This window comes from Oncorhynchus keta, chromosome 27 (assembly GCF_023373465.1).
Source record: "Oncorhynchus keta strain PuntledgeMale-10-30-2019 chromosome 27, Oket_V2, whole genome shotgun sequence".
NCBI classification, from domain to species: Eukaryota; Metazoa; Chordata; class Actinopteri; order Salmoniformes; family Salmonidae; genus Oncorhynchus; species Oncorhynchus keta.
The window spans coordinates 23,168,405-23,187,782 of record NC_068447.1 but is presented as its reverse complement, the minus strand read 5'-3'; the positions used below and the strand labels follow the sequence as shown (position 1 = coordinate 23,187,782).

The 19,378-nt window shown below is 49.4% G+C and overlaps 2 protein-coding genes across 5 annotated transcripts in view; both read left to right on the top strand.

Moving 5' to 3' along the window:
- The window catches only part of LOC118360281 (FYVE, RhoGEF and PH domain-containing protein 3-like), a 157,020-nt gene extending 141,573 nt beyond the window's left edge, over positions 1-15,447 (top strand). For all 4 annotated transcript variants that reach the window (XM_052481981.1, XM_052481984.1, XM_052481983.1 and 1 more), the window contains 9 exons: positions 3,718-3,822; positions 3,962-4,041; positions 4,217-4,247; positions 5,769-5,873; positions 8,129-8,182; positions 8,864-8,965; positions 9,134-9,268; positions 13,449-13,595; positions 14,668-15,447. In XM_052481981.1, the coding sequence (XP_052337941.1) occupies positions 3,718-3,822; positions 3,962-4,041; positions 4,217-4,247; positions 5,769-5,873; positions 8,129-8,182; positions 8,864-8,965; positions 9,134-9,268; positions 13,449-13,595; positions 14,668-14,913 (1,005 nt within the window). In that variant the 3' untranslated portion in view covers positions 14,914-15,447. The remainder of the gene's footprint in view (positions 1-3,717; positions 3,823-3,961; positions 4,042-4,216; positions 4,248-5,768; positions 5,874-8,128; positions 8,183-8,863; positions 8,966-9,133; positions 9,269-13,448; positions 13,596-14,667) is intronic.
- Positions 15,448-15,577: 130 nt separating this feature from the next.
- Positions 15,578-19,162, top strand: LOC127912558 (uncharacterized). Its single transcript, XM_052482577.1, has 2 exons — positions 15,578-17,852; positions 19,101-19,162. Exons 1-2 carry the CDS (start codon positions 15,578-15,580, stop codon positions 19,160-19,162), a joined length of 2,337 nt encoding a protein of 778 aa, XP_052338537.1.
- The last annotated feature ends 216 nt before the right edge of the window (positions 19,163-19,378 follow it).

The following is a 19,378-nucleotide window of genomic DNA, read 5'->3' as shown; positions in this document are numbered from 1 at the left end:
TTCACCACCCTCTTCAGCCTTAGCCCCATCCATTCAGCATCGTTCACCACCCTCTTCAGCCTTAGCCCCACCCATTCAGCATCGTTCACCACCCTCTTAAGCCTTAGCCCCGCCCATTCAGCATCGTTCACCACCCTCTTCAGCCTTAGCCCCACCCATTCAGCATCGTTCACCACCCTCTTAAGCCTTAGCCCCACCCATTCAGCATCGTTCACCACCCTCTTCAGCCTTAGCCCCACCCATTCAGCATTTCACCACCCTCTTAAGCCTTAGCCCCATCCATTCAGCATCGTTCACCACCCTCTTCAGCCTTAGCCCCATCCATTCAGCATCGTTCACCACCCTCTTCAGCCTTAGCCCCATCCATTCAGCATCGTTCACCACCCTCTTCAGCCTTAGCCCCACCCATTCAGCATCGTTCACCACCCTCTTCAGCCTTAGCCCCACCCATTCAGCATCGTTCACCACCCTCTTCAGCCTTAGCCCCATCCATTCAGCATCGTTCACCACCCTCTTCAGCCTTAGCCCCACCCATTCAGCATCGTTCACCACCCTCTTAAGCCTTAGCCCCGCCCATTCAGCATCGTTCACCACCCTCTTCAGCCTTAGCCCCACCCATTCAGCATGTTCACCACCCTCTTCAGCCTTAGCCCCATCCATTCAGCATCGTTCACCACCCTCTTCAGCCTTAGCCCCACCCATTCAGCATCGTTCACCACCCTCTTAAGCCTTAGCCCCATCCATTCAGCATCGTTCACCACCCTCTTCAGCCTTAGCCCCACCCATTCAGCATCGTTCACCACCCTCTTCAGCCTTAGCCCCATCCATTCAGCATCGTTCACCACCCTCTTCAGCCTTAGCCCCACCCATTCATCGTTCACCACCCTCTTAAGCCTTAGCCCCATCCATTCAGCATCGTTCACCACCCTCTTCAGCCTTAGCCCCACCCATTCAGCATCGTTCACCACCCGCTTCAGCCTTAGCCCCATCCATTCAGCATCGTTCACCACCCTCTTCAGCCTTAGCCCCACCCATTCAGCATCGTTCACCACCCTCTTCAGCCTTAGCCCCATCCATTCAGCATCGTTCACCACCCTCTTCAAGCCCCACCCATTCAGCATCGTTCACCACCCTCTTCAGCCTTAGCCCCATCCATTCAGCATCGTTCACCACCCTCTTCAGCCTTAGCCCCACCCATTCAGCATCGAACCCTCTTAAGCCTTAGCCCCGCCCATTCAGCATCGTTCACCACCCTCTTCAGCCTTAGCCCCACCCATTCAGCATCGTTCACCACCCTCTTAAGCCTTAGCCCCATCCATTCAGCATCGTTCACCACCCTCTTCAGCCTTAGCCCCATCCATTCAGCATCGTTCACCACCCTCTTCAGCCTTAGCCCCATCCATTCAGCATCGTTCACCACCCTCTTCAGCCTTAGCCCCACCCATTCAGCATCGTTCACCACCCTCTTCAGCCTTAGCCCCACCCATTCAGCATCGTTCACCACCCTCTTCAGCCTTAGCCCCATCCATTCAGCATCGTTCACCACCCTCTTCAGCCTTAGCCCCACCCATTCAGCATCGTTCACCACCCTCTTAAGCCTTAGCCCCGCCCATTCAGCATCGTTCACCACCCTCTTCAGCCTTAGCCCCACCCATTCAGCATCGTTCACCACCCTCTTCAGCCTTAGCCCCATCCATTCAGCATCGTTCACCACCCTCTTCAGCCTTAGCCCCACCCATTCAGCATCGTTCACCACCCTCTTAAGCCTTAGCCCCATCCATTCAGCATCGTTCACCACCCTCTTCAGCCTTAGCCCCACCCATTCAGCATCGTTCACCACCCTCTTCAGCCTTAGCCCCATCCATTCAGCATCGTTCACCACCCTCTTCAGCCTTAGCCCCACCCATTCAGCATCGTTCACCACCCTCTTAAGCCTTAGCCCCATCCATTCAGCATCGTTCACCACCCTCTTCAGCCTTAGCCCCACCCATTCAGCATCGTTCACCACCCTCTTCAGCCTTAGCCCCATCCATTCAGCATCGTTCACCACCCTCTTCAGCCTTAGCCCCACCCATTCAGCATCGTTCACCACCCTCTTCAGCCTTAGCCCCATCCATTCAGCATCGTTCACCACCCTCTTCAGCCTTAGCCCCACCCATTCAGCATCGTTCACCACCCTCTTCAGCCTTAGCCCCATCCATTCAGCATCGTTCACCACCCTCTTCAGCCTTAGCCCCACCATTCAGCATCGTTCACCACCCTCTTAAGCCTTAGCCCCGCCCATTCAGCATCGTTCACCACCCTCTTAAAAGCCTTAGCCCCACCCATTCAGCATCGTTCACCACCCTCTTAAGCCTTAGCCCCACCCATTCAGCATCGTTCACCACCCTCTTAAGCCTTAGCCCCGCCCATTCAGCATCGTTCACCACCCTCTTAAGCCTTAGCCCCACCCATCTCTTTAAGGATTCACATGTGAGGCCATGTGGTAAACACACTCTATATCAAATACAACTTTATTTGTCACATGCACAGGATCCAGAAGGTGTAAATGGTACAGTGAAATGGTTACTTCCATAGTAGCAATATCAAAAACAGAACGTGTCCGATAACGTGTCCCGCTGTTATAAATATGTGATGGAAATGCTATAACCACCCCCCAGCCACAACGAGCTAAGTGGATGGGTCACTATTGTCTAGACATGTCCACATGTTCATGAAATACAATACATGGCCGTAATCATCTGGTGAAGTGGAGTCTTTTGTTTAGACATGTAGCTAGCTAGGTAGCTAGCTAAACAACGAACTGGCATAACTGGCATAATACCAACTCACAGTACTACCAATACAAACATTGTTATAATAGCTGTAGTATCAATCTGCAGGTAGCTAAAGCTAACAAACTAGGTTAAATGTTAGGTAGCTAACATTAGGCTATAACTAGCAATGCAAATGGTTTCTGATTCGAATAATATACTACAGAAAAGCTAACGTTTGCTAGCTAACTAACTGTATGCTTTAACTAAACTTCTGACTAAATTAGAAACTTATATCTGAAAATATATTATGGATTAACACTTCACGGCACGGGAAACATTTAACATTTAACGTTTTGTTTGTAGCTACATCTTGTTTGGTCAGCGTTGTGTCAAGTCACTCTGACTGGTTCACACTGACCGTGGCATCATTTTTTCTAACTGATCTGTCGATAGTACCTGCTAAATTCAGGGCATCAATGTTGTTGAGAGAAGTAGCAAAACTTTAGTAGTTCTTGAAGGCTAACATTATATCTATCAAAAACAGTGTGGTAGAAAGGACTGTCAACACATATGGAACAGATCACGTTATCGACAGATGCATGCTACATGGCAGACCAATCCAAGCCCATCGATTATCTCAGCCAATCATGGCTAGCGGGAAAGTTCCTGTCTTTTTCTGTGGCAAAGCTAACTAAGCTCATATTTTCACAATTGTATTTGTATTTATGGATGGGGTACAGTTTTGTTATTAAGGCACATGAAAGTTCACATGTTCCAGAAGGCATTCCCACCAAAAAACGAATTTTGATTTAAAAAATTATGTTTACTCCACTCCTGTGAATTAGTGACGTTATTTTAGTTTCCTGAAACTATTCACATATCAAAGTGTGTGTGTATTCATCTGTTTATTATACTTATCTGTTTCCCCCTCTCTCTCGCTCCCTGTGTCTCTGTGCTGCAGTTTAATAACATGGTGCTGTACTGCGTTCCCAAGCTGAGATTGATGGGTCAGAAGTTCAGTGTGAGAGAGAGGATCGACATCGCAGGGATGGAGATCAGGAAGGAGGTAATGGAAGCAAGGATACAACAAATTCAACCAAGCTTCATTTTCTGCTGAAAACCGGATGTTGAAACTCAGCTCGGGCGTATTTTTAAGCTACGTTAGGATTGAGGTAAAGTGACACTGTTCTCCTCTGTGTCTTCAGGTTCAGGAGAATGTGAAGCAGAATCTTCCTCTCACGTTCGCCATCATCGGCAAGCAGCGCTCACTAGAGCTGCAGGCCAGGTAAGAACTAAGGAGGGGTTACATGGGAGAACTGTAGAACTGTGCCTTTTGTAATGGGACACAACATTTCAGGCACAGCTACAATACATAGTAGTATTTATAGCTAGAGAGCCTTAATATTGGGGTTAAGTGTTGCAGTTAATACTGTTGTTGAAACCTTCCCTCTGCTTTTCAGCACGGCAGAGGAAAAGGAAGACTGGATACAGGTAAGAAATACCATCTCGACAGAAACACACTAACATGGAATGAGAGGGTTTGCAGAAGGATTTGTGCCCCCACAGTTTCAGTGTATTATGGACAGTATTAGTATTAGGGAGGCTTTCCTCCACACTGCCATTCTGTGAGTTGGGGAATTGTTTTCCTCTCATTATTGCTCATTTAGCCCATTAAAGCTGACTAAAGCTGATTAAAAAGGCTAATAGACTGGAGGGGAGGAGTGTGTGTCAGGCAGGGGGGCTGGGTATGTGGAAAGGACTGGAAGGACCATTCAGCAATCTGAAGACACAGGGAATGTGTGGTGTCACAAGAGACTTTGAAGAGGGGGGAACAAAGATTGCACACACGTACATACACTGTCTATTTTTTTCGCATATGAATACAGAGCTCATTATTTGCACACGCGCGCACACACACACACACACACACACACACACACACACACACACACACACACACACACACACACACACACACACACTCTCTGTTTAGTGCAGTAGATAGTGCGGTCTCTGACGCAGACCACTGGGCTGGATCAGAGGTTTGTGATGCATTTGGCCCTCTGATGTCATGGATGATGTCATCAGTGTATAGCAGGGTCAGTCCAGTCTACAGCCAGGCACAGTCTCTCTCTTTGTTCTCCTCTCTCCTACTTAGACAGGCAAAGGCCCCCTTTCTCTCTCTCTCTCTCTCTCTCTCTCTCTCTCTCTCTCTCTCTCTCTCTCTCTCTCTCTCTCTCTCTCTCTCTCTCTCTCTCTCCTACTTAGACAGGCAAAGGCCCCCTTTCTCTCTCTCTCTCTCTCTCTCTCTCTCTCTCTCTCTCTCTCTCTCTCTCTCTCTCTCTCTCTCTCTCTCTCTCTCTCTCTCTCAATTTAAGGGATTTATTGGCATGGGAAACATATGTTAAGATAATAAACAGTAGTGAAATAAACAATAAAAATTAACAGTAAAGGTGGTTGAATAATTTAACGTCTTTTTTCTGGATTTTGATAATTAGTGGGTATAGGGCTAATTCTGTTCTGCATGCATTATTTGGTGTTTTACGTTGTACACAAAGGATCTTTTTGCATAATTCATAATTCTCAATTTGGTGTTTGTCCCATTTTTGGGAATTCTTGGTTTTGGTGAGCGGACCCCAGACCTCACAACCATAAAGGGTTCTTTAACTGATTCAAGTATTTTTAGACAGATCCTAATTGTTACGTCAAATTCTATGTTCCTTTTGATGGCACAGAAGGCCCTTCTTGCCTTGTCTCTCAGCTCGTTCACAGCTTTGTGGGAGTTACCTGTGGCGCTGATGTTTAGGTCTCTCTCTCTTTCTCCTTGAGGCTGCAGATTGCTGTAGGAATGTTACTGTTGTAAAAATCTGTTGCTTTACTTTCTCCCTGTCACTGCCTCTTGACTTTTATTATAAACCGGGGAAGAATATGATGGCCGTATGTAACTACAGGCCTTTATAAAGCGTTCTTTCCCTCTCTGCTCTCCCTCTCCCCCGTCCCTTCCACTCCCAGGTGATCCTGGCCACCATAGAGAGACACAAGCAGAACAGTGAGACCTTTAACAAAGCCTTCAACAGCTCCTTCTCCAGGGAGGAAGACCACACGCCAGACTCACCGGTCAGTTTGCCTGCCTGTCTGTCTGACTGCCTGTCAGTCTGTCTGTCTAGCCATGAGTCAACCTGCACGATGAGTGTATATATATTCTTATGAGAGCACTGCAGCTTGGTCAGAGAGTGTATATATATTAATATATATAGAGTGTGTACAGTACCAGTCAAACGTTTGGACACACCTTCTCATTCAAGGGTTTGTCTTCATTTTTACTATTTTATACATTGTAGAATAATAGTGAAGACATCAAACGATGAAGTATCACATTTGGAATCATGTAGAAACCACAAACAATAGTTAAACAAATCAAAATATATTTTAGATTTTAGATTCTTCAAAGTAGCCACCCGTTGTCTTGATGACTGCTTTGCACACTCTTGACATTCTCTCAACCTGCTTCATGAGGAATGCTTTTCCAACAATCTTGAAAAAGTTACAACATATTCTGAGCACTTGTTGGCTGCTTTTCCTTCACCTTGCGGTCCAACTCATCCCAAACCATCTCAATTGGGTTGAGGTCAGGGGATTGTGGAGGCCAGGTCATCTGATGCAGCACTCCATCACTCTTCTTCTTGGTCAAATAGCCCTTACACAGCCTGGAGGTGTGTTGGGTCATTGTCCTGTTGAAAAATAAATGATAGTGCCACTAAGCACAAACCAGATGGAATGGCATATCGCTGCAGAATGCTGGGGTAGCAATGCTGGTTAAGTGTGCATTGAATTATAAATAATTCACTGACAGTGTCACCAGCAAAGCACCATCACACCTCTTCCTCCATGCTTCACGGTGGGAACCACACATGCTGAGATCATCCGTTCACCTATTCTGTGTCTCACAAAGACATCCAAAAATCTCAAATTTGGACACATCAGACCAAGGGACAGATTTCCACCAATGTAATGTCCATTGCTCGTGTTTCTTGGCCCAAGCAAGTCTCTTCTTATTGGTGTAGTGGTTTCTGTAAAGCAATTCGATCATGAAGGCCTGATTCACACAGTCTCCTCTGAACAGTTGATGTTGAGATGTCTCTGTTACTTGAACTCTGTGAAGCATTTATTTGGGCTGCAATTTCTGAGGCTGGTAACTAATTAATGTATCCTCTGGGTCTTCCTTTCCTGTGGCGGTCCTCATAAGAGCCAGTTTCATCATAGTGCTTGATGGGTTTTGCGACTGCACTTGAAGAAACTTTCAAAGTTCTTGACATTTTCCGTATTGACTGACCTTCCTGCCTTAAAGTAATGATGGTCTGTCATTTCTCTTTGCTCATTTGAGCTGTTCTTGCCATAATATGGAATTGGTCTTTTAACAAATAGGGCTATCTTCTGTATACCACCACTACCATGTCACAACACAACTGATTGGCTCAAATGCATTAGGAAGGAAAGAAATTCCACAAATTAACTTTTAAACAAGGCACCCCTTTTAATTTAAATGCATTCCAGATGACTACCTCATGAATCTGGTTGAGAGAATGCCAAGAGTGTGCGATGCTGTCATCAAGGCAAAGGGTGGCTACTTTGAAGAATCTCAACTATAAAATATATTTTAATTTGTTTAACACGTTTTTGGTTACTACATGATTCCATATGTGTTATTTAATAGTTTTGATGTCTTCAAAAATAAAGAAAAACCTTGGAATGTAGGTGTGTCCAAACTTGTGACTGGTACTGTATATATTAAACTGTTTTGAGTTGGCAAACCAACTGAAAGGGTGCACACTGTCAGTGTGTTGTTTGAACAGCTGTAAAGCCAAAGTAGGCGATTTTACTGCCAACTGCAGTTGTGGAATATTTCCTCGTGAGTATAATGAATTGGCTAATCTCTCCTGGTGACATCGATGGAATGATGTGATTCTTAACCTATAGGAAGTCCCACGAGTTAACTATTTAAAAATTGTGAAAGTCCTCAATGGCGCTGCCCATACTAAGATGGGAGATTCCTCTATCTATCTGTATGACTGATACACTATGAACCTGGACACAGGCCAAACTAGAAACACATGACTGACTACTACTGTCTTTCTCTCAGGCGTGGCTGCCATCTAGTGGGAGTAAACACACACTGCAGCTTTAGGGGATATTCAGTGGGTTGTTCTCATTCTCTGGCAATGTGGGAGAATGCTTTGTTAGTGGTTTGTTGTCACCTGACATGAAGTGCTATCTGTGTAATAACAAGGGGTGTACTTTCAATGTAACTCATACATCTCTCCCAGGGTTAAATATGTCACTCTGTTCCCGTATTCATGTTCTGCTCTCCTCAGGGCCCCTGGAGCACCACATCCATAGACTCAGACAGTGAAAGACTGCATGAAAGGGTAGGTGTCAAAAGTCATATTACAATACATTTCCTCCGGCTCTATTACCTTTTGTGTTATGTTATGGACTCAGCTTTGGATTTCAAGACCATTGATCTCTCTTTGTTACAGCGCCAATGGCATCGCCCAACATAATACTAGAACCCATACAATGGGCAATAGAATGTGAATACATTGTACCATGAATGTCTGTCTGAGTTCATAACCAGAATTACATTGATCTCTCCTATTCTAAAGCCTGAATGTCTGTCAGCCTGGTATTACAATGGCAGTGGCTCTATAATCCACACAGTAGTCTGCAGTCTGTAAAATAGTAGGCAGTCCTCTCAATAGCATCACTATCTCACTCTCTAGTAGCAGTGAGAGGTGTCTGTGGAAAGATGAGACATGATCAGGGGGTACATTTCACATTCCCTCCCACAATGCATCTGTGCTAAAGGGCTGGCAGCTGAAAGAGAAACGGGAGCGACTTTAATTTCCATTTTTCTGTTGTGGAGGAGGGAAAGAATAGGGGAGATAACAGAGCGAGAAAATTGAGTGAGGAAATGGCAAGATAGAAAGGAAATATTCCCCTTCACCCAACTATTTCAGGATTACTTAGGCATTACGTAGATGCATTGAGATAAGATGACCTTGTGATTGGACAGATTTTGATACGTTGTTTGTTTCTCTGTTTTCCAGAGAAGTTCCAAGAAGAAGGAGAAGGAGAAGCAGACATGTAAAGGCTGCAACGAAAGCTTCAACTTCACCAAGCGCAAACACCACTGCAAAGCCTGTGGAGCGGTGAGCAGAGAGAGGGAGAGGAGGGTGGGGGGGCGGCGGGGGGGCGGCGGAGGGGGGCAGTTAGTATGCTGCATTTTCGCCAGTGGATGTCTTGTATGATTGATTTTCAGTTGTCTAAATATCTTTCTCTCCCTCCATTTCTCATTCTCTCTTTCCCTCCCTCTGCAGGCCATCTGTGGTAAATGCTCTAAGATGTTGGAGAATAAGACGTGTCGACTGTGTCCTGAATGCTTTGAGACAAGCCAAGTCCCTGAAGGGCCTGCAGGGGCCCCAGGAGAGATGAAGAGGAAAGCTACAGCCGAGGTGAGGACCGTCTGACTCTCAGCTTATAGAATACAATAGAAAATAGTAGAATATAACTTCATTTAAATTAAGCTTCCCCTCACAAGTATCATAATACAATCACACATAATACTTATTGTATATGGCACAGTGTTGCTGAGTAGCTAACATGGACAGGAGGGAGATGTGGTGTGTAAGGCTCACCAGAGTAGGTCTGGGGGGGGTTGGAGTATAGAGGTTGGCAGTGGGCATATTGTTTCAGTGCCAGCCTCTGGAGAGAGCAGAACGATCCTGTTAGTCACCCCAGCATGGCAGAGAAGACAGAGCCCTGCCCAGACAACCCCAAAGAGAGCGGTGCACCTCTTTCAATCTCACGCACACACGCACTATAGAGACAAAAAGTGGTACACACAGTCCATAGTCTGCAGTCCATAGTCCAGCAACACATCATTCAAAGTTGATCTCCAGCAACACATCAGTAACAGTGGGGCTCCAGCAACACATCAGTAACAGTGGGGCTCCAGCAACACATCAGTAACAGTGGGGCTCCAGCAACACATCAGTAACAGTGGGGCTCCAGCAACACATCAGTAACAGCGGGGCTCCGGAACCACATCAGTAACAGCGGGGCTCCAGCAACACATCAGTAACAGTGGGGCTCCAGCAACACATCAGTAACAGTGGGGCTCCAGCAACACATCAGTAACAGTGGGGCTCCAGCAACACATCAGTAACAGTGGGGCTCCGGAACCACATCAGTAACAGCGGGGCTCCAGCAACACATCAGTAACAGTGGGGCTCCAGCAACACATCAGTAACAGTGGGGCTCCAGCAACACATCAGTAACAGTGGGGCTCCAGCAACACATCAGTAACAGTGGGGCTCCAGCAACACATCAGTAACAGTGGGGCTCCGGAACCACATCAGTAACAGTGGGGCTCCAGCAACACATCAGTAACAGTGGGGCTCCAGCAACACATCAGTAACAGTGGGGCTCCGGAACCACATCAGTAATAGTGGGGCTCCAGCAACACATCAGTAACAGTGGGGCTCCAGCAACACATCAGTAACAGTGGGGCTCCGGAACCACATCAGTAATAGTGGGGCTCCAGCAACACATCAGTAACAGTGGGGCTCCAGCAACACATCAGTAACAGTGGGGCTCCAGCAACCACATCAGTAACAGTGGGGCTCCGGAACCACATCAGTAACAGTGGGGCTCCAGCAACCACATCAGTAACAGTGGGGCTCCAGCAACACATCAGTAACCAGTAACAGTGGGCTCCAGCAACACATCAGTAACAGTGGGGCTCCAGCAACACATCAGTAACAGTGGGGCTCCAGCAACACATCAGTAACAGTGGGGCTCCAGCAACACATCAGTAACAGTGGGGCTCCAGCAACACATCAGTAACAGTGGGGCTCCAGCAACACATCAGTAACAGTGGGGCTCCAGCAACACATCAGTAACAGTGGGGCTCCAGCAACACATCAGTAACAGTGGGGCTCCAGCAACACATCAGTAACAGTGGGGCTCCAGCAACACATCAGTAACAGTGGGGCTCCAGCAACACATCAGTAACAGTGGGGCTCCGGAACCACATCAGTAACAGTGGGGCTCCAGCAACACATCAGTAACAGTGGGGCTCCGGAACCACATCAGTAACAGTGGGGCTCCAGCAACACATCAGTAACAGTGGGGCTCCAGCAACACATCAGTAACAGTGGGGCTCCGGAACCACATCAGTAACAGTGGGGCTCCGGAACCACATCAGTAACAGTGGGGCTCCAGCAACACATCAGTAACAGTGGGGCTCCGGAACCACATCAGTAACAGTGGGGCTCCAGCAACACATCAGTAACAGTGGGGCTCCGGAACCACATCAGTAACAGTGGGGCTCCAGCAACACATCAGTAACAGTGGGGCTCCAGCAACACATCAGTAACAGTGGGGCTCCGGAACCACATCAGTAACAGCGGGGCTCCAGCAACACATCAGTAACAGTGGGGCTCCAGCAACACATCAGTAACAGTGGGGCTCCAGCAACACATCAGTAACAGTGGGGCTCCGGAACCACATCAGTAACAGTGGGGCTCCAGCAACACATCAGTAACAGTGGGGCTCCAGCAACACATCAGTAACAGTGGGGCTCCAGCAACACATCAGTAACAGTGGGGCTCCGGAACCACATCAGTAACAGTGGGGCTCCGGAACCACATCAGTAACAGTGGGGCTCCAGCAACACATCAGTAACAGTGGGGCTCCAGCAACACATCAGTAACAGTGGGGCTCCAGCAACACATCAGTAACAGTGGGGCTCCGGAACCACATCAGTAACAGCGGGGCTCCAGCAACACATCAGTAACAGTGGGGCTCCAGCAACACATCAGTAACAGTGGGGCTCCAGCAACACATCAGTAACAGCGGGGCTCCGGAACCACATCAGTAACAGTGGGGCTCCAGCAACACATCAGTAACAGTGGGGCTCCAGCAACACATCAGTAACAGTGGGGCTCCAGCAACACATCAGTAACAGTGGGGCTCCGGAACCACATCAGTAACAGTGGGGCTCCGGAACCACATCAGTAACAGTGGGGCTCCAGCAACACATCAGTAACAGTGGGGCTCCAGCAACACATCAGTAACAGTGGGGCTCCGGAACCACATCAGTAACAGTGGGGCTCCAGCAACACATCAGTAACAGTGGGGCTCCAGCAACACATCAGTAACAGTGGGGCTCCAGCAACACATCAGTAACAGTGGGGCTCCGGAACCACATCAGTAACAGCGGGGTTCCAGCAACACATCAGTAACAGTGGGGCTCCAGCAACACATCAGTAACAGTGGGGCTCCAGCAACACATCAGTAACAGTGGGGCTCCGGAACCACATCAGTAACAGTGGGGCTCCAGCAACACATCAGTAACAGTGGGGCTCCAGCAACACATCAGTAACAGTGGGGCTCCAGCAACACATCAGTAACAGTGGGGCTCCGGAACCACATCAGTAACAGTGGGGCTCCAGCAACACATCAGTAACAGTGGGGCTCCAGCAACACATCAGTAACAGTGGGGCTCCAGCAACACATCAGTAACAGTGGGGCTCCAGCAACACATCAGTAACAGTGGGGCTCCAGCAACACATCAGTAACAGTGGGGCTCCAGCAACACATCAGTAACAGTGGGGCTCCGGAACCACATCAGTAACAGCGGGGTTCCAGCACCACATCAGTAACAGTGGGGCTCCAGCAACACATCAGTAACAGTGGGGCTCCAGCAACACATCAGTAACAGTGGGGCTCCAGCAACACATCAGTAACAGTGGGGCTCCAGCAACACATCAGTAACAGTGGGGCTCCAGCAACACATCAGTAACAGTGGGGCTCCAGCAACACATCAGTAACAGTGGGGCTCCGGAACCACATCAGTAACAGTGGGGCTCCAGCAACACATCAGTAACAGTGGGGCTCCGGAACCACATCAGTAACAGTGGGGCTCCAGCAACACATCAGTAACAGCGGGGCTCCGGAACCACATCAGTAACAGTGGGGCTCCGGAACCACATCAGTAACAGTGGGGCTCCAGCAACACATCAGTAACAGTGGGGCTCCAGCAACACATCAGTAACAGTGGGGCTCCGGAACCACATCAGTAACAGTGGGGCTCCAGCAACACATCAGTAACAGTGGGGCTCCGGAACCACATCAGTAACAGTGGGGCTCCAGCAACACATCAGTAACAGTGGGGCTCCGGAACCACATCAGTAACAGTGGGGCTCCGGAACCACATCAGTAACAGTGGGGCTCCAGCAACACATCAGTAACAGTGGGGCTCCAGCAACACATCAGTAACAGCGGGGCTCCGGAACCACATCAGTAACAGTGGGGCTCCAGCAACACATCAGTAACAGCGGGGCTCCGGAACCACATCAGTAACAGTGGGGCTCCAGCAACACATCAGTAACAGCGGGGCTCCAGCAACACATCAGTAACAGCGGGGTTCCAGCACCACTGTTCATCACTTTGAATTAGGAGTAGAGCAAATAATGAAAGTGAGCTCCCGTTCCAAACATTGTTTTTTAATGGGTTAAAAATATAGTGTATTTCTCTGAATATTGTGTGAGTACTGGCTCCCACTGCAGTGGATCAACATTGGGATTGTGCCTTTAACTCTGCCTCCTGTGTGTGTTTCTGTCCCTCCAGAAGCAGGTGTCTCCGTCTCTATTGGGGGACAACTGTCTGCAGTGTGGCCAGCTGCAGGTGCAGGAGAAGGGCAAGAGCTGGACAAAGACCTGGGTGGCCGTCACCAAGACTGAACCTCTAGTGCTGTACCTGCAGACCAGCGGACAGGTAAGGGTTAACCTCACACACACCTGAGGGTCTCTCTCCTGAGCGTCTCTCCTGAGCATCTCTCCTGAGGGTCTCTCCTGAGGGTCTCTGTCCTGAGGGTCTCTCCTGAGGGTCTCTCCTGAGGGTCTCTCTCCTGAGGGTCTCTCTCTTGAGGGCCTGTCTTTTGACGGCCTTTCTCTTGAGGGTTTCTCTCCTGAGGGTCACACCTGAGGGTCTCTCTCCTGAGGGTCACACCTGAGGGTCACACCTGAGGGTCTCTCTCCTGAGGGTCACACCTGAGGGCCTCTCCTGAAGGTCACACCTGAGGGCCTCTCCTGAGGGTCACACCTGAGGGTCTCTCTCCTGAGGGTATTTTTCGTCTGTCTGTCTGTCTGTCTCTATGTCTATGTACCGCTGTCTTGTCTACATCCCTTCTCCATGCCCAGGTCACATGTATAGATCTGTCTGTATGTGTGCTTTACCTTAAATTAACATTTGAGTCATTTAGCAGACGCTCTTATCCAGAGCGACTTCCTTAGTGCACTCATCTTATGATAGCTAGGTGGGACAACCACGTCATAGTAAGTTCATTTTTCCTCAGTAAAGTAGCTATCAGCAATCTTTTCACGCCCTGTAATGTACAGCATGTTCCTACTGTCTGTACGCAAGGTGGAATTTGAACCAAAGAACTGACCTTGTGTCTGTTGCTTGGGGAAACCTTTACCTACTTCTCCCCTCTCCTGGGGGTGCTTCACCAGGGTCCTTTATAGGATAGGTGTGCAGGCATCTCCAGGGCTAAAAACCAGTCACTGTAGCCAGCTCTCCCCATTCCATTTTAGTGACCAAAATCCCATCTCTGCAACAATCCCAGGCAGGCAGAAAGCTGACATCCCCTGGCAGAAGATTAGGATTAATGATTGTTAGCATTTAATGATTAAATAGAAACTGGGGAATGAGGAGGGGGAGAGGAGAGCGATTATGCACGTGCCTTATGAAATACAATCTAGCCCCCTGCATTACAGTAAATGAGAGAAACACTGGACTGTTATGCTTCCTCTTGATTCTGATTGGCCTGTTTGTTGTGTCTCTTCAGGACTCTCGTGGGGTACGGGCCATACCCCTCCCGGGGTTTGAGGTGAACATGGCAGCGCCATCGGCAACAGAGAAGTCAGAGCTCAAACACGCGTTCCGGCTGAGTAACTCCCAGCAGGCTCTGCTGTTCAGCGCCCAGGATGCAGAGGTCCAGGACCAGTGGGTGGAGCTTCTCTCTAGAGCCGCCCGCGGGGAAACAACCACAGTCACGCCCGTCAGCCTGGCGGAGCACAGGAAGAGCCAATAGGGAGGCTCCGTTGAGGCCACAGGACCCGCCCCCTCCTTCCCACCTCTCCTGTGGACAGAACACACATTACTTGAATTCACTTTATCTTGGCACTTTTTATTTTGTTTTGTTTTCTTTGAAGAGAGGGAAGAATCGTCTCCTCCACCAGACACACACACACACACATTCACACACACTCGCTCTTTCCCTGGCTCTCTCGATCTCTCTCGCTTACACACACACACATGCATACACACATGCACACACACACTTGTGCCACCAGTTCGACACCATTGTATGCATGGTTACGTTGTATTTCTCTCAGTGTTCTCTGCAGTTCAAGAAGAACAGAAGACTCTTTGATTTAATGTGTTTTGTATTATAGCCGAAGGCATTTATAAGATGAACCCTGTATGATTTTATAAAACAATGAAGTTTGTTGTACATTGTGTGACTGTGTTGTGAAGCATTAACCCCTGTTGGTCTGTCTGTCTGTCTACCTGTCTGTGTGTTCCTCCTGTGTTTTATTTCACTATTAAATGTTAGCGTATTGAACCCCAGACACAGACGCCACCTTTCCCCACCCCTGTGGTCCCAGTGCCAGCTCAGTGGTGGTTGTACAGTATGTATACCAAATTGTGTCATTAGTATAAAGAGATCCATTTAACTTAAGAGACGTGAACGAATGCTTGTGGCTGGCCACCTGATGCTCCCACTATCAGCCCCCCAACTCCTCACAGCCATCCCCCCAAACACTCCCACCACCCTCACCCCACTATCAGCCCCCCAACTCCTCACAGCCATCCCCCCAAACACTCCCACCACCCTCACCCCACTATCAGCCCCCAACTCCTCACAGCCATCCCCCCAACACTCCCACCACCCTCACCCCACTATCAGCCCCCCAACTCCTCACAGCCATCCCCCAAACACTCCCACCCTCACCCCACTATCAGCCCCCCAACTCCTCACAGCCATCCCCCCAAACACTCCCACCCTCACCCCACTATCAGCCCCCCAACTCCTCACAGCCATCCCCCCAAACACTCCCACCCTCACCCCACTATCAGCCCCCAACTCCTCACAGCCATCCCCCAAACACTCCCACCCTCACCCCACTATCAGCCCCCAACTCCTCACAGCCATCCCCCAAACACTCCCACCCTCACCCCACTATCAGCCCCCCAACTCCTCACAGCCCTTCCCCCAACACTCCCACCCTCACCCCACTATCAGCCCCCAACTCCTCACAGCCATCCCCCAAACACTCCCACCACCCTCACCCCACTATCAGCCCCCAACTCCTCACAGCCATCCCCCAAACACTCCCACCACCCTCACTCCACTATCAGCCCCCAACTCCTCACAGCCATCCCCCAAACACTCCCACCACCCTCACCCCACTATCAGCCCCCAACTCCTCACAGCCATCCCCCCAAACACTCCCACCCTCACCCCACTATCAGCCCCCCAACTCCTCACAGCCATCCCCCAAACACTCCCACCCTCACCCCACTATCAGCCCCCAACTCCTCACAGCCATCCCCCAAACACTCCCACCCTCACCCCACTATCAGCCCCCAACTCCTCACAGCCCTTCCCCAAACACTCCCACCCTCACCCCACTATCAGCCCCCAACTCCTCACAGCCATCCCCCAAACACTCCCACCCTCACCCCACTATCAGCCCCCAACTCCTCACAGCCATCCCCCAAACACTCCCACCCTCACCCCACTATCAGCCCCCAACTCCTCACAGCCCTCCCCAAACACTCCCACCCTCACCCCACTATCAGCCCCCCAACTCCTCACAGCCCTTCCCCAAACACTCCCACCCTCACCCCACTATCAGCCCCCCAACTCCTCACAGCCATCCCCCAAACACTCCCACCCTCACCCCACTATCAGCCCCCCAACTCCTCACAGCCATCCCCCCAAACACTCCCACCCTCACCCCACTATCAGCCCCCCAACTCCTCACAGCCCTTCCCCAAACACTCCCACCCTCACCCCACTATCAGCCCCCCAACTCCTCACAGCCATCCCCCAAAACTCCCACCCTCACCCAACTATCAGCCCCCAACTCCTCACAGCCATCCCCCAAAACTCCCACCCTCACCCAACTATCAGCCCCCAACTCCTCACAGCCCTTCCCCAAACACTCCCACCCTCACCCCACTATCAGCCCCCAACTCCTCACAGCCATCCCCCAAACACTCCCACCCTCACCCCACTATCAGCCCCCAACTCCTCACAGCCCTTCCCCAAACACTCCCACCCTCACCCCACTATCAGCCACCCAACTCCTCACAGCCATCCCCCAAAACTCCCACCCTCACCCCACTATCAGCCCCCAACTCCTCACAGCCCTTCCCCAAACACTCCCACCCTCACCCCACTATCAGCCCCCAACTCCTCACAGCCATCCCCCAAACACTCCCACCCTCACCCCACTATCAGCCCCCAACTCCTCACAGCCCTTCCCCAAACACTCCCACCCTCACCCCACTATCAGCCCCCAACTCCTCACAGCCCTTCCCCAAACACTCCCACCCTCACCCCACTATCAGCCCCCCAACTCCTCACAGCCCTTCCCCAAAGACTCCCACCCTCACCCCACTATCAGCCCCCAACTCCTCACAGCCATCCCCCAAACACTCCCACCCTCACCCCACTATCAGCCCCCAACTCCTCACAGCCCTTCCCCAAACACTCCCACCCTCACCCCACTATCAGCCCCCCAACTCCTCACAGCCCTCCCCAAACACTCCCACCCTCACCCCACTATCAGCCCCCAACTCCTCACAGCCATCCCCCCAAACACTCCCACCCTCACCCCACTATCAGCCCCCCAACTCCTCACAGCCCTCCCCCACCCCACTATCAGCCCCCAACTCCTCACAGCCATCCCCCAAACACTCCCACCCTCAACTTACTATCATCCCCCAACTCCTCCCCCTGTCTCCTGGATGGGCTCTTTCCCTCCCTCCTCTCACTATAAACTCTGCCCCCTTGGCCAGGAGAATATACTACCACTTCCTGTTTCTCCCTCTTACCTGCTTCGCCCCCATCTGGTCATGTGATAGAAAACTTAGCAACGATACAAGTACTGTACGATTGTGCGTTCTGCCTTGCCCCCCTCTACCCCCAACCCCCTGGCACCAGCTTGTAAAGAACCAGAAGATTGTTTAGTCATCGCTATGTGCATGTATAAACTTACTGATATTTATATACCGTGCTCTGAAAACCCCAGCCCCTCTCTCCTCTCCTCTTTGTCGTACTGTAAAGTGAGCAGACTCAGTATTGCGTGTTTTAACCCTGGGTTGTGCACAATGGATAAGTAGTCAAAACATCATCAATAAAGATACATATGGCTCACTCAATGTCATACTGTCCAACATGATCCTTTGAGTGTCATTTTGTGTTCACAATTCTCTCTCAATTCTCCCTAAATTCTCCCTCATCTCTGTCTATATTTATTTCATTCTCCTGTCTCCCACACAGACATACTTTGAGTTGTTGAAGACCTTGGGTTTCTTTCTTCTGCTATTTCTTTTCCCCAACTTAATGACAGTGTTTAATCCGGTATGAATATTGGATCTCATGCAATGTTTGCCAAGTAGGTATATTGTTGTGGAAATTCTTACACAGGGACACTCAAAGTCAATCTTAAATGAATCATTGTTTATTGTCAGCACACTGGAGAGGTTCCAACCAACTTAATGCACCATAGTGAACGTCTGTCAGGAGATCTGCTGGGGCAGTCCCAGCAGTTGTCTTAAATACTGCTATACACAGACAAGTTATATTTGCATCATTTAGCATAATTCATTCATCATTACTGTTTTGTTTCATTCATGAGACCGACCAGTACTGGTTTATAACATGTGACAGACCAATACCTCACGAGGCTTCTCCTCTCTAAGTTGAGACCTTGAAACTGAGATATCTATCGTTCTCAAAACACGGTCTGGTGCTACTGCCAAATTGCAGACGCTGATAAGTGAAGATTCGTTCAGTCAGTCACTTGCATGAACACAGAAATTGGTTATTAGAACAGCACATGAATAGAAAACAGAAATGAGTTCAAAGAAATGCACATGTATAACGTTTTCATCACACACTCATAGATGAAGAGAAGTACTGAATACTTACAAGCAAACAATGCATCCTTGATGTAAGTGACTTCTAATGTCTCTGGATTTAAGATGTTTATCGTGAGCGTAAAGTGATGGCCAAATCCTCTTGGGCTGTCCAAGGCCTGGGATGATAACTGAAGTAAGATCCTGCATTGACTGGATTAACAGTCTCTCCTACCAGTGATATCATACATCAAACATTCATCAGATATAAAATGCCAGCAGATATTTGACCTTATCGTTGGCTAGGATGCCGAAGGATTAACAACTTTGTTCTGAAACCACAAAGATAGAATGATAGAGAGACAGTAATTTCTCTGAGTTTCTCTGCCTCAGTGTGTGTGTCC

What these genes read in the sequence shown, in the direction of transcription:
- LOC127912558 (XM_052482577.1), top strand. Translation starts at nt 15,578, where the DNA reads ATGCTTGTGGCTGGCCACCTGATGCTCCCACTATCAGCCCCCCAACTC. An exon ending in ATCCCCCAACTCCTCCCCCT is followed by an intron (nt 17,853 to 19,100) that starts GTCTCCTGGATG and finishes TCTGGATTTAAG; the next exon opens with ATGTTTATCGTGAGCGTAAA.